The sequence below is a fragment of the Manis pentadactyla genome, chromosome 6 (assembly GCF_030020395.1).
Source record: "Manis pentadactyla isolate mManPen7 chromosome 6, mManPen7.hap1, whole genome shotgun sequence".
In the NCBI taxonomy this organism is placed as follows: domain Eukaryota; kingdom Metazoa; phylum Chordata; class Mammalia; order Pholidota; family Manidae; genus Manis; species Manis pentadactyla.
In genome coordinates, this window is record NC_080024.1 from 13,556,629 (window position 1) to 13,571,102 (window position 14,474).

Below are 14,474 nucleotides of genomic sequence, written 5' to 3' on the forward strand. Positions count from 1 at the left end.
TCCATGTCATGGGACTCAGTGGAACTCAAGTTAAAAACCTATGTTCTAGTGAATAGAGTAACTGCTTGCAAGGGCTGGGGATTAATTAAGGAAGGTTTTGCTGACAAGATGAATCAACTAAAAATTTTTGAAGTGTCAAAATGGTGGAGAAGAGGGTAGACCATTTTCCTACTAAGAATGTTGTGGATGAAGATGAGCCTGAGGATACTAATTATATCCTCTGGTAGACAGATTTGTATAACTGAAATTGAAAAGCCAGGGATTTGGGACTGGAGAGGAATGGGAGAGCATTAAGGGGAAAAAAGAAAATTAGTGAAAGCCCTTGAGCATATAGAAAATTAATCAGGTTGGTATCAGTTGAGCAAGAGAGACTCATCATCAGAAAAAGTTGAAAGATAATTTGCTACTGTGTTTTTAAGGATCAAGCCCCATGGTTTGCACTTAGTAGGCAATTTTTATAAATCGAGTCTCATATTTTTAAGCCAACACCCCATTCAGTCAACAGTATTTTCTGAGTGCTGGCTCAGATTAGAAATAGAAATTACCTCCCTTAAAGTGCCAATACCTAACTTCCTGGAGGAAAAAGATAAGTATGGAAGGAGATTAGTGATAAACACTGGAGAGGTTGGGAAGAAATTTTTAGAAAGACCAAACACAAGGAGATGAGAAGAGGCTGTGAGAATGGATAAAAAAGAAAGGAGCAACTGGGAAGAATTAGCAATGGGTAGGGAAGGAAAGGGGTGAGGGCGTGGCAAGGGAGAAAGTGCAGGAATGAGCTGAGGGGACTGTATTCCCTGGTTGACACTGAGAGTTAGAGACTGTAATTGACCATGTGAGGGCACTGAGGAAGTGGTAAGTGATTGGGAGGGAATGTGGTCAGCTTGGGCCTTGATGTGTTTATTTGATATGTATTAATTTCAAGATTGGTTTGAATGGCTTTTTGTTGTAGGGTGAAAAAAACAAAACAAGATCCTTGACCCAGTGTCCTCAAAGAGATTACAGAGAGTGACTTAAAAGCCTCACAAATAAATGCTACAATGGTGGTAAGTACTAACCAGGAGAGAAATGTGGTCCATGAGAGAATATTCTGGAGAGAATTAGCTGTGTCAGAAAAGTCAGAGAAGGTTTCCCTGAGGAAATGGTGACTGCGCTTCCTTTGAATTAAGAGGTTGACTGGAAAAGCATGCAGGGTGGAGTTAGGGAGACTTTCTTGTAGAACAATTGGGATGAAGTATGTCTACTCTGAGTTAGGTGCTCCTTGAGAGTGTTGAAATAAGCCAAAGAATATGCTTTGGAGGTGGGGCCCAGAACCACTGTTCATGAAGAAAACCTAAGAGAACTATTTTACTTAGAAAAAGAAGATTGGCTGGGGAGGCATGATTCTGGTTATAAGGAAGTGAACTGAGACTAGTTCCATGCATCTCTAGAGTACAGAATTGGATCCACAGTGAAGCCCACAAGGGGTCATACTTCAGACCAATGTGAAGGAAAATCCCAAACTTTGAGAATAAGTTGTCCAAAGATGGAACAGGTGGCACTGGATGGTAATCAGTTTCTTTTCACTGGATGCCTTCAAGTATATGCTAGAAGGCTGCCAGGAATGTGATCAAGTAGATAGCAATAGATTAGATAAGAGCAGATGACTTTTTTGTATGCTTTTCCAATCCTAACAATCTGTGGGCTAGTTGCCACTCAGACAAAGCCATCTATATTAATGCAAGGATCAACTTTTAAAATGAAATCTTTATAAGTTGTGGAAGAGATGTTCTTAACAAATATCAATAGTGTTTCCATAACAGGAATAGATAGTGGGCTGGTGAGTGAGTCCCTAGGAAAATTGTAGGAAAAGGTCAAAAGTATTTACAATTGAATTTGGTTTTATGCTTAATGAACAGTTTCAATTAGAGAAAAATTTAAAGATAATGTGAAAAAGAAAAATTAATGTTTCATTATGTTATCTAAGAAAGGCATGGCCATACCATATATTTTGAGGAGCTAGGAAATCAAATTCCTAAAGTATTGATGTGACTTGTTAAGTAGTCACATTTTACATGTGATACATTGAAATGGCCCTGGAGTCACTGGTCCCAATTCTAAGCCCTATAGGCAGTAATACTGGGGTGATTTTATTAACCCATTTGTTTGAAGCTGCTTAGGTAACTTCTCCAAATACTCTCATAGAGGACGCATCTGCATTTCATCCTGCTAATGTTTACTTGTGAGGGCCTCGATCTCCAAGCACTTCAGAATTATTAAGGGACCGCAAAAAGGGGATGGTCAAAGCAAAACTATAAATTAGTCAATCATGTCTCTCTTTGTTGTTTTTTTACTTCATTTTTTGTCATACTTTCCCCATTGTCAGGGTTCTTATCTCTGTTTTGGAGTCTTTGTTCTGGCCCTTTAGGATTCTCAGGGTCCACCCAATAGCTCTTCTCTCAGACTTGCCTTTCTAGGCTGTAACTCTGTGGTCATCAAACCTTAGCGTCCATCACCATTACCAGGAAGGTTTTTAGGGTGCCCCTACCCCCCAACTGCTAGGGGCGGTCAGGTGGGGTCTTGGAGTTTGCATTATCTACCACTATCCAGGTGATGCTAATATTGTTGGGACTACACATTCTTCAGTTCAAAGTAATTTGATGATTTGATTTGTGCACTAATTCCTGGACCTCATCAAAAATTCCAAGAGAAATAATTGCCTGTGATGTGAAATACAGGCAGAGTGGCTGGATTTGCTGAGAATAGGTTTTAGATTGGGGAGCCTTTTTTAGCTCCCTACTTCATATTATACATGCAGAAGTAATATATTCATTTTACCAAAATAGCAATCTAAAATCCCTACAAAGGCTAAGTGAACTGTGGGAGTCATCTGGTGAGTCAGTGGGAGCCCTGGACATAAAATGCTTAAGTTAACCAGGAAGATGCTAAACCTTGACCTTGAAGGCTCTCCTGCGTCTCCCTGGGCTTCTGACTGAAAGGAGGGGTAGAAATGTGTAGTTGGGTTATTTCCAAACAGAGATATTCTTATTAAAATATTTGCATGTAAATACTGAAAACATTGATTCACAAAACAATTATGCTAGGATAATCTGAAAGATTGAGACATTCAGTGTTGTTTTAAGCAAAGTAATTAGCTTCTAGCTCACAAACTTTTTTCTCTGAAAACCCATTGAAGGAGCAGATGCTCAAACATGCATGGTATTAGATTAAGAGAATGGTACTTTCTTTTCCTTCAAGAACCATATGGTTCCAGAATCCAAAGGCAATGGAGAAGAAAGCCAAAATTTATTTATTTTAAGTCGTTCTCATTGAGGGTTTATGAAAAAGGTCACATTTTAGTACCTAGTAGACACATGTAAAATTTCACAAATGCAAATTTCACAGTCAACTGCCTTTTCACAAAGAGGCAATGTGGAAAGATTATAAAGAACCTTAAAGGTTATCTATCTATTTACAGCCAGTAGTAATGTGATATCTTGGTAAGAGGGAAAAAAAAAATTACAAGGAATAAACAAATACTGGAATTATAGATTGCTTATTTTTCTTTATGTGCAGTTTCAAAGTTTAACTCAAGTACCAGGAAAATATTTTATAAAACAAGGGAAAGATTAGAAAAATATACAGTGCTCCTATTGTAAAAGAATATTTTCCTTAAAAAAGAAACTAAACATAATTTGCTAACAATGCCTGAAGCTCAAATGAATAAAGGTTGTTCATTTGCATAAGGACACTCTAAGAGGATTAAAAAATTCCAAGAGGGAATGTGTGGAGCTTTGACAGTAGGAATGAGAAAAATATTAACTCAGTTCGATACAACATATTTTTGGCCAGCCATTATGTCCAAGATCCTGGGCTAAGCACGAGGGTACAATGGTAGAAAACAGAGTTTCTGCATTCTAGAACTAGTGGATTTTGTCTGGGAAACTGGGTAGTTACAGAATTAAGTATATCCAGTTTTTGATTTATATGTTCTTTGACCAGCAACTTGTCAGGCTCTGCCTTTGCAAGTGAAGAGGAAAAACATTTCATTCTTCTTTGATGGTGAGCTTTTTATAAAAAAAAGTCATCTTATGACAGGAACATTTATTAACAAAATAGTGCACCATAACTAAAAGGAAGGAGTTTAATTAAATTTTGGAAGCAACACATCAGGGAGCTAAAGAGTAAATGATGAATATAAAAGGGAAAAGGGAAAAGAAAGGAAGGGAGGCAGATAGGTGGGGACTGAGCAATGAAAAGTAGCCCAAGCCTAGAAGGGCCAGGGGAAGACAGTGTAGACCACCTCCTGCATCCCTCCCCACCCCCCATCCTCAAAAGCTAGTGGACCTCAGGTCGTACATGCTGCTGACTGAACTCCTCCGGCAGAGTCTTAGTCTTCCAAGAAATAGAAGGATGAGGGTGGGAGCCAGAGACAGGAAAGGAGATGAGAGAAAGTGGAGGAAGAAGACACATTGGCCTTCTGGGTCTTAATTGCTTTCATATAAATTGAAATGAAATGAGAAGTGTAATGGAGTGGAAGAAAGATACACTTCAAATTGAAGGATTACTAAAGTAGGAGATTGCTTGTACAGATGACAGAAAAATCAAAATCTGGTCTAAATGAAATATGAAAATTGACTAACAAATGAAATGACCAAGATTTAAGAAAATCTGATCATAAAAACAAATTAGTCCATTCCAATTACTTGGATTTAAATTGTGAATGATTAGCTTGATCTTAGCAGCACCACGGTAAAGATGCAAACTGATTTAGTAAAAACCATTATCATACATGGTACATTATTATTTTGAAAATGTCAAAGATACAGAGATTTGTTTCTTGGAGGCAATGATAGTTGGCAATTGAGACCTAACAGAAAATTAAAATTTTGTAAGGAATTTTAAAAATGACCTTATCTCAGGCTTGTGATAAAAAGATTTATAGGTTATATTTAATATATTATACATGCTCTGAAAGCAGAGCATGTTATATTATATATAATATATTATACATTCACATCAACAGAAAGTTTGCTTTCTCTCTACATATTGCATTTAAACTTCTTCTCCAAATGGATTTCTATTAGAAAAAATGGTTCCTTTTAGAACAAATAGCTACTAGCAAAAAATTAATGATTTTTAGAGTCATGTTATATATAACTGACTGAAAAATCTGTAAAACACAGTCTGCTGGTGAATGGAATTTTCCAAATTAAATAACTACTCTCTTGTTTGGGAGGTATTACACTATGCCTCATGGAACCAAGGGAGTAGTCCGGTGTTGACTCTTGCTTTCCATTTTTGCTGCCCCAAATAGGAAGCAGCCTGGGCCTATGCCGTCTATGCAGCAATAAGGAAAAGCAATTGGGACAACCCCTGAGGGTTTTTGCCAAAATGACTGCATTCTAGACTTGGATCTTTAATGGTTGGATCCATGCCATATTTATTTCTGTATTCCTATCACTTAGCAGAGTGGATAAGTCAGTCTTTGTTATGGATATATCTTTGGAAAGAACTAGATTCAAATCCTACCTCTTATGAGCAAGGAAACAGTGGCCAACTTATTTCTGTTTCAATTTCTTCAAAATGGACATAAAAATAACTCTCCATTTTGGTTGTCATGAGGATTAAATTAGGTTTCTGAAGTTCTAGGTACAGTGCTGGGAACATAGAGGGACTCAAGAAATGATAGGTCTTTATCATAGCATCATATAGTAGGCAGACTTCAGGTACCCACATATGGCTCATCACCCTACCTGTACCTTTAGTTGATGGAGCCAGTCTATCCCAGCAGCTGCTTCCTGACATCTCACTTCTTATAATGTTTGAGTTTTTATATGTATTTTGGATGGTTAAAGACATTCTCAGGACAGAGGTTAATTTAGGGGCCTTAGAAAAGCCATAGCTTCAGGTCCTTGCCAAAAAACAACAAAAAAAATTCTTGTCCACATAGCCTGGACAAGACTGAGAACCTTGAGGGCTGTTGAGACCTAACTGAACCAATTCAACTCTTTAATAATAACCTTGTGGAATTTTCTGGGGCTGTGTTAATACTGGTTATTTCAACTGCCTGCATAGAACTAATGGAAAGCAAAGTAGGTCAAACTCAGAGTGCTAGCTGGGCCTTTGTTAAGATTTAACAAAATGTTATCATATGTGTAAAGCTAACGAAGATATCAGTTATTGAGATGGTGTTGCTAAGATGGTGCTTGAGAAATGAGATTTGTTCACTCGGGTCTCTTCAACCTAATACTTGATCATGCTCTAAAAACCCATTATGAGGCACTGAAGATATTGGATGAATTACCCATAGAACTCCAAACGGAGCCTTTATGAGTTCCATGTCAACCCATGGTTGATGGACTCCAAGTCATTTAGAAAAATCAAGTATCTTCACCAGGAGAGCGAAGAGGGAGAATCAAGTGCCATTTTCCCCAAGACTGTTTTTTTCCTAAGGAATTGAACTATTTCTATTTCCTTGAGGAGTTCAAGAGTACTGTGGTTTACCTATCATCATTAGAAATTATTTTAATAAAACCTGATAATGAGCAATCTCAGCTCAGGCTTATTTTTTAAGAGGCTTTTTTCCCCTGGAATTTTCCCTCAAATTTCTCAGTTGAACTAAGTGGCTCTCCACAGTGCTCCCCCAACACGGCTGGCTAACCTCTTTTTTGTGCTTTCCAATTTATACCAAAATAGCCTATTTGTCATCCCCACTAAAGGAACCTCAAAATCTATGTCATCTATTTATCTACTTATGTAACATAATTATCTTTATATATGTATCTAAATATATCCTATATATCTATATTGTTTATCTTCATATCTGGCACTTAGGCATTGCAACTTACTGAAGGAATAAACCAGTGGCCGACTATGTAACAGAGGCATAAAGGGATCTTACATAACAAGATTATTTTGCATATTTAAAATATGTTTCAAAATATATAGTTTTTAGTAAATTCATAGTTTTAATAAAGGCAAAAAACTTAGGCTTATATAAATTGTGAAAATATATAATCAAGTTACCTGGCAAAGCAAAGCAATGGTCAGGCATTACAAATCTAGAGTGTTGGGAATTTATTATTTCCTGTATTGGTCACATTTTTTAAGGTATTCAATTCATCTGATTCAGCAGGAGAAGGAAACTATAGTATGACTTCCTCTCAATTTCAGATGAATTACAATTACATATGTGTCACATTTTTCTCTAACAGTGAAAGAATGTGTTTTCTTAAAGGAAGTATTTTCATTACCACTCAACTTCTGAGCTTCCCTGTTTGAGATAAGATATTGTAAAAGACACCAACAGAACATCAATCATAATGATAATATGATAGTATAGAATCATCAAATACTAGACCTGAAATCTTAAGGATATCCCCATCAAAAATATATTGAACCTCTAAAGCAAAATTCCAATTGTTAGTGCCTTAAAGTTTACTCTCGTATAAAAAAGAGAAAACTTTTTTATTCAAATAAATATGAGTTAAAACAATGCTGCTTTTGGAGATGATGTGAAATATGACTTTTCATAACCATAATGTGTCTTCCTTCTGTTTCTCTTGGAGCATACTAGGGAATGATGATTTAATTTCTTTGTAAGCAATGAAGAAGAAAAAAATTCTTGTCTGTAGAAGTTTCTTATAATGACGATATCCGCAACAACATACCCATATCAAAAGATATTAGAACATAAATGAGATCATGTTGCAATTAGCCATGTCTGTCTGACAGATTTCTTTCTAAGGGAAATTGTACAGAGCGTTTTGTCGAGCCTCAAAGATTTTGATGAAAGAAAAAAGAAAACTGCAATTTTTGTCACAAAAAGGCAGGTGGCGTAAGCATGCAGCATTTTTTTTTTTTAATATAAAGTGATTATTTTCTCTCGGGTTCTTTGAAAAAGCTAGCGTGTGCTGGGGTTTGTGGCTGATCCCGGTGACGTCAGTGTGGCAGTGCGGAGTCAGGCGGCGGCAGCTCGCTATAAACCGAGGAGCTGTCCGGGTGCTGAAACGGCCCGAGCAGCTCACCCGGTGGACGGGGATTAACATGCTGTGGACCTTCTCTGCTGTATAAAAAAGGGTAAGACTACTTTTTCTCTTCCGTTTACTGGAAAGTTCTAAATTGTGTGTTCTACCCTTGAGTGCTAGCTGAGAAGAAAAAGACCACGTAGCAAGCTTATATATCTACAGAGTAACTGAAGTGCAACCTGCTGCTCATTAGCCAAAACAAGGACATTTGTATGTATATGTATGATTGAATCTATGCTTTATAACACTTGCTGTTGGATATTTATTAACTATAATGCTATTTACATAACCATGTATAAGAAGCGAGAAAAAGTTAAGGACTTTAGTGTCAAAAACATATTAACAAAAACTTAATCAAGCCTAATATTTTGTTTCTTTCCTTAATTTATTGTTTCTTCTCTTAAAAACCAGATGCAAATCCAGGATTATGACTTGTATACTTAATGTTCTTAACAGTAGGTTTCCAATGATTCAAAGGCTGTAAACACATTAGTCACAGGGACAACTGATTTTGGAACTAGTTGTTTTTTTTTTCTTTGACATTTATCTTTCAAGAGCTCAAAATTAATTAATTACATAAAATTATTTTCTGACTTGGTATACTCAGAAAGGCTTACATTATTATTTCCTAATTTTAGTCTCAGAAAACTAAAATTAGAATGATCCTCAACACAGGCTTCTTTATTTAGGGTGAAATCTTATCTAGGGTTATATGTTGGATGTGATCATGAATTACAGAAAGATGATAATTTTGAATACATGAAAAAAAATTCATAACTGTATAAGCTATTATTATTATTATTATTATGCTTTGATTGAAAGAGGTTGTACAATATTTTGCTAAAGATTTTGAATGGGACAAGTGTTTCTTTTTTCTGTATCCTAACCAGTTGATTTGCTCAAATTAGATATATCCATTTGCATTTGTCAATGCTCCAGTTTAATTTCAATAGAAAAGACATTTTAACTTGTGAGGATTTAGTTCAAACCCTATAGAAGATATTAGAGCTGTTGAAACCATTTTCACTACTTAGAAGAGATGATGCCTGGGAAAGAAAGCACATGAATCTTACTCAAAGGCAAAACTGTGTCATCCAAAATGAACCTTATATGACCAAAGGGTAGAGCTTGTGAGGCTGTGGTATAGATAACTGCAGTGAGTATTCTGCCCTGAATCCACATCAAAGCCCACCTATAAGATAATGATTTTAAAGATTAGCACATAACTAATATGTTAAGAATATTTCAGAATAATGGTTTCAAAGAAAATAAGTTCACTAAGGTTCTTAAAATTACTGTTTCAAATGCCAGCATTTAAAACAGATTACCAAAGCTAAATTAACCCTGAAATAATATAAAGAAGAATATGTGCTGTATTTTTATTTAAACCAAAGAATTCATGAATAAAATTTCTTATAGTGTTACTATAACACTGATTCAGAGTAAATGCTTTAGAAGTTTTCTCTGACATGCCTATAGAGATTTTTGTTTTGGTAAATTAAGTAATCTGGTTAATTGGAATCATTTAAGTAAACTTAAGCATCTATACTAGAGAAATTTCGACAGCTACACCATTTTTAGGCTCTAAAAACTGAAATATTACTTCAATATTAATATGATCTACTGAACAATGATATTTTCTACACTTGATATCTAAACTAATAGAAAATTGTACCCACACAGCTTAGCTTATATATCACAAAACCATGATCCAGGTAAGATATCATGAGCAAATTTATAAACTTCCTTTACCTTTTTAAATTTTATTTGCAACCAAATTGCAAGTATTAAAATAGTTCTTTTTCAATGTTAGCATCAAATGTAAAACATGTAAAAACTAATCTCCTTACTAATTCATATGTGAGATTATAAGGCATTGGAGAAAAAAGTGAATGAATACTTTCAAGTAGGAAGAATTCAACACATCTTCTGTGTTTATCAAAATTGGGAGTTACATAGTGGTTATTTGAAGATTTTGTGAGTCATTTGAGATTTCACAGGTCCACTCCAAAATAGGCACAGACATAAGTCATGCTGAATCTGAACACTCGCAAGTTCAGAAATAGATTGGTTTAGGATACTTATGTTCTCTCTGTAGCATCTGTTATTATTTACTATACACTCTTGAGGGCTGATGAAAAATGTAACCACGATTGCATTTTGCAAAATGGTCACAATAAAATTACTAGAGGAAATATGGGGCATATTTTAAAACAGTTTAATTTATTATTTTAGTATGTTTAGACAGAAAGAAACTTCATTGGGTTAGCCTACTAGCTGGAACCTGAGAAAAGCCATGTTCTGGAGGTTACTGATGTATAGAACTTCCAGAACTGATAACTGGATTTGGTGTCAGAGTGAGAACAAGTTATTTCCAAAAAATGTGTGTGAACGGGTCCCATCCACAAGGTAATTCAGTATGATTGATATTAACATGCTGTATCAATTCATCATATATAATAATGTCACTATTGCTGTTTCTATAACAAAATTAGATGGACAATTCAGCAACTAAACAATGTGTTTTTTTAATTAAGCCTTAAGGGAATTATTTAGAGTGTTTTGTGTATGTGGGTGTCTGTGTGTACATACATGTTTTAAATTAAGCTGATTAATTTTTATTGATGATTTCAATAGGAATGCTATACAAGATAATTGAAACTCATCTTGAAGTCATTATTAAAGAAAATCAATGCATATCCAAAGACAAACTACATGTTTTATAAATTACAAAAAAAAATTTGAGAAACTTCATTATCAGTGTTCTGTTATTATTTTAGCCAAGTGAATGCCATGCAAATTTGATGCAAATGAGTAACAATTTTACTAGATTCCTGTGTTTGGCTTGTGAGGATTGTGTAGGAAATACTTATGGATTTTAAAAAGAGTCAGACTAAATTTAATGTGAAATAATCTCTGCTCTGTGTTTTCCCTCAGCGATTGCTAATTCTTTTGCTATACTGTCTTCTAGTCTTTCATTTGTGTTAACTCATATTTTCTATGCTTTAAGGGCATCTTTCAAACATGGCAGAAGCTAAGACTCACCGACTTGGAGCAGCCCTGTCTCTCATACCTTTAATTTTCCTCATCTCTGGGAATGAAGCAGCTTCATTTCAGCGAAACCAGATGCTTCAGAAGGAACCAGACCTCAGATTGGAAAATGTCCAAAGGTTTCCCAGTCCTGAAATGATCAGAGCTTTGGAATACATAGAAAAGCTCCGACAACAAGCTCACAAGGAAGAAAGCAGCCCAGACTATAATCCCTACCAAGGTGTCTCTGTTCCTCTTCAGAAAAAAGAAAATGGTGATGAAAGTCACTTGCCAGTAAGTTCAAAGGATTCTCTGAGTGAAGACGAGTGGATGAAGATAATTCTTGAAGCACTGAGACAGGCTGAAAATCAGCCTCAGTCTGCACCAAAAGAAAACAAGCCCTATGCCTTGAATTCAGAAAAGAACTTTCCAATGGACATGCCTGATGATTATGAGACTCAACAGTGGCCAGAGAGAAAGTTCAAGCACATGCAGTTCCCTCCCATGTATGAAGAGAGTTCCAGGGACAACCCCTTTAAACGCACAAATGAAATAGTAGAGGAACAATATACTCCTCAAAGTCTTGCTACACTGGAATCTGTCTTCCAGGAGCTTGGAAAACTGGCAGGACCAAACAACCAGAAGCGTGAGAGGGTTGATGAGGAGCAGAAACTTTACACAGATGATGAAGATGATATCTACAAGGCTAATAACATCGCCTATGAAGACGTGGTTGGGGGAGAAGATTGGAACCCAGTAGAGGAAAAAGTAGAGAGTCAAACTCAGGAAGAGGTAAGAGACAGCAAAGAGAATATAGAAAAAAATGAACAAATCAATGATGAAGTGAAGCGTTCAGGGCATCTGGGCCTCCAGGATGAAGATCTTCAGAAAGAGAGTAAAGACCAACTTTCAGATGATGTCTCCAAAGTAATCGCCTACCTGAAAAGGTTAGTGAATGCTGCAGGAAGTGGGAGGTCACAGAATGGGCAAAATGAGGAAGGAGCAACCAGGCTTTTGGAGAAACCACTTGATGCTCGGTCTATTTATCAGCTGATTGAAATCTCCAGGAATTTACAGATACCCCCTGAAGACTTAATTGACATGCTCAAAACTGGAGAGAAGCCAAATGGATCAGTGGAACCAGAACAGGACCTTGACCTTCCCGTTGACCTAGATGATATCTCAGAGGGTGATTTAGATCACCCAGATCTGTTCCAAAATAAAATGCTCTCTAAGAATGGCTACCCCAAAACACCTGGTCGTGCTTTGACGGAGTCCCTACCAGATGGGCTCAGTGTTGAGGACATTTTAAATCTTTTAGGAGTGGAGAGTGCAGCAAATCAAAAGCCTCCATATTTTCCCAGTCAGTATAGCCAAGAGAAGGCTCTGCCAAGACTCCCCTACGGTCCTGGAAGATCTAGAGCAAACCGGCTTCCCAAAGGTGCCTGGATGCCAGACGTTGAAAACAGACAAACAGCCTATGAAAACCTGAATGACAAGGATCAAGAATTAGGAGAGTACTTGGCCCGGATGTTAGTTAAATACCCTGAGATCATGAATTCAAACCAGGTGAAGCGAGTTCCCAGTCAAGTCTCATCTGAAGATGACCTACAGGAAGAGGACCAAATCGAGCAGGCCATCAAAGAGCATTTACACCAAGGGAGCTCTCAGGAGACTGATAAACTGGCTTCGGTAAGCAAAAGGCTCCCTGTGGGGTCCCCAAAGAATGAAGACACCCCAGACAGACAGTACTTGGATGAAGATCTGTTAATGAAAGTGCTGGAATACCTCAACCAAGAAAAGGCAGAAAAAGGAAGGGAGCACATTGCTAAGAGAGCAATGGAAAATATGTAAGCCACTTTCATTTCATTGCCTTGCTTTCATCCCTCCACCCCAAGCTCACCCCATTGTTACTCTTTAGTGTGTTGACTTCTCTCCTGTTAACACTGTAATATCTTTAAATGATGTACAGGCAGATGATTCCATTTCACTGGGGTGTCTGCTTCACTTACTCTGAGCCGTTCTCTTGTGTACGGATTTGTGTAAATGTTATGACTTCTGGATAAAAAAAAAAGTAATCCTATCCCTTATTCAAGAAAGATATCTGTGATAGTGTTTAATAGTGTATCTAATGGTTGTGACATTGTTGATGCTCACATATGATAAAGAGTGTCCTATAGTTCTCTTGGAAGTTTTTAATATTTATTTTGTTAATGTCTGTAGAGTTTTGTGGAGGTACTGGAGCAAAAAATAAAATAAAGCATTATAAATAATATAGTTTTATTTATAAGGCCTTCTCTATTGTGTATTTTATTGTTGATTAATAAATGTTATTTCTGGATAACTGTGGACTGTTCATTCTGGAAAATCAGAGATAATGATTGTGGAGCAAACAGTATGGAGCCAAAAGAGAAAATCATTACCTTCCACAGCCAGCCCAGGTAAGAAAAAGGAATTGTAACTATATGATCATGCTACATGCTGGAGAGATCCTGAATATTTGTGCAACTTAAAGCTGGGCCTCCAGAAGGCACATGACTTAATGCTTGTCTAAGGTGTTTCTCATATATGTGATTTATGGAATAAGCTGTTTGTTGTCACATTAGTATACTTTTACCCTTGATTCATATAAATAAAAGCATTTAAGTCTTCCCTACCCTTAACCAGCACTGGAAAAGAAAAGAGAGTACAGAGGGCAATCAGAAATGACTACAGACTTGGAAGTAACCTACATGTTTCCAGGTCACCCCCTCCCTAGAGGAGGAGGCTGATGCCTCTTTTGAAAGATTTGAGAGGGGTTAAAGGACCCCCCCGCCCAGCTGCCAGGTAAGTGAATGAGCATAGGAACAGTGGGACACACCAGCTGCCCTCTCTTGCCTTAGTGCTAGAGAGAATCCAGAGTGTGCATTAGGCTGGGCATAGCTGTTAAAGTGTATATCACCTGTGGAGGAGGGGGAGCTGGTATCCACAGCCTAACTTATCAGCAGGGAATCAACAACAGCAAAATCAACAGCAGCTTAAGAATATATATACAGCCAGGAAACAACAATGGTTTAAAAAAAAACAAGGGAACAAGTAACAGTTACTATTTATTGGTTATTTTGCACCACAAGGTATGTTAAACACTTTCCACCCTTGACCTCACTTAGTCTGTGCTGTACCACTGCCAAGTGTCTCTTATTAGCCCTCTTTCACATTTGGAAAAGTGAAACTCAGAAAGGGGGAATAGCTTTCCCAAGATCACCCAGCATTAGGAGCTGCCATGGCCTGTGTTCTTAGCCACTTTGCTGGGCTGCCTCTCCGAGCATTCCCTTTGAGGTGGGATGGTGAGAGGTTCCTGAGGTCTCAGTATGGGTCACTTCCAAGTAGGCTGTGTGTGTGTGTGTGTGTGTGTGTGTGTGTGTGTGTGTGTGTGTATGTGTGTGTCAGAGACAGGGA

General features: G+C 37.1%; 1 protein-coding gene and 1 long non-coding RNA gene across 3 annotated transcripts in view; both read left to right on the plus strand.

Annotated features, from left to right (window-relative positions):
• LOC118926649 (uncharacterized) overlaps positions 1-8,183 on the plus strand; it is a 108,597-nt gene extending 100,414 nt beyond the window's left edge. Inside the window, exons 4-5 of one of the 2 annotated variants that reach the window (XR_008998158.1) lie at positions 950-1,043; positions 7,883-8,183. This is a non-coding gene — a long non-coding RNA (uncharacterized LOC118926649). The remainder of the gene's footprint in view (positions 1-949; positions 1,044-7,882) is intronic. The other variant, XR_008998157.1, reaches the window with a different exon arrangement.
• A 2,822-nt stretch (positions 8,184-11,005) lies between these two features.
• SCG2 (secretogranin II) lies at positions 11,006-13,380 on the plus strand. Its single transcript, XM_057503493.1, has one exon. The coding sequence runs from the start codon at positions 11,031-11,033 to the stop codon at positions 12,888-12,890; it is 1,860 nt and encodes a 619-aa protein (XP_057359476.1). The 5' UTR covers positions 11,006-11,030; the 3' UTR covers positions 12,891-13,380.
• The last annotated feature ends 1,094 nt before the right edge of the window (positions 13,381-14,474 follow it).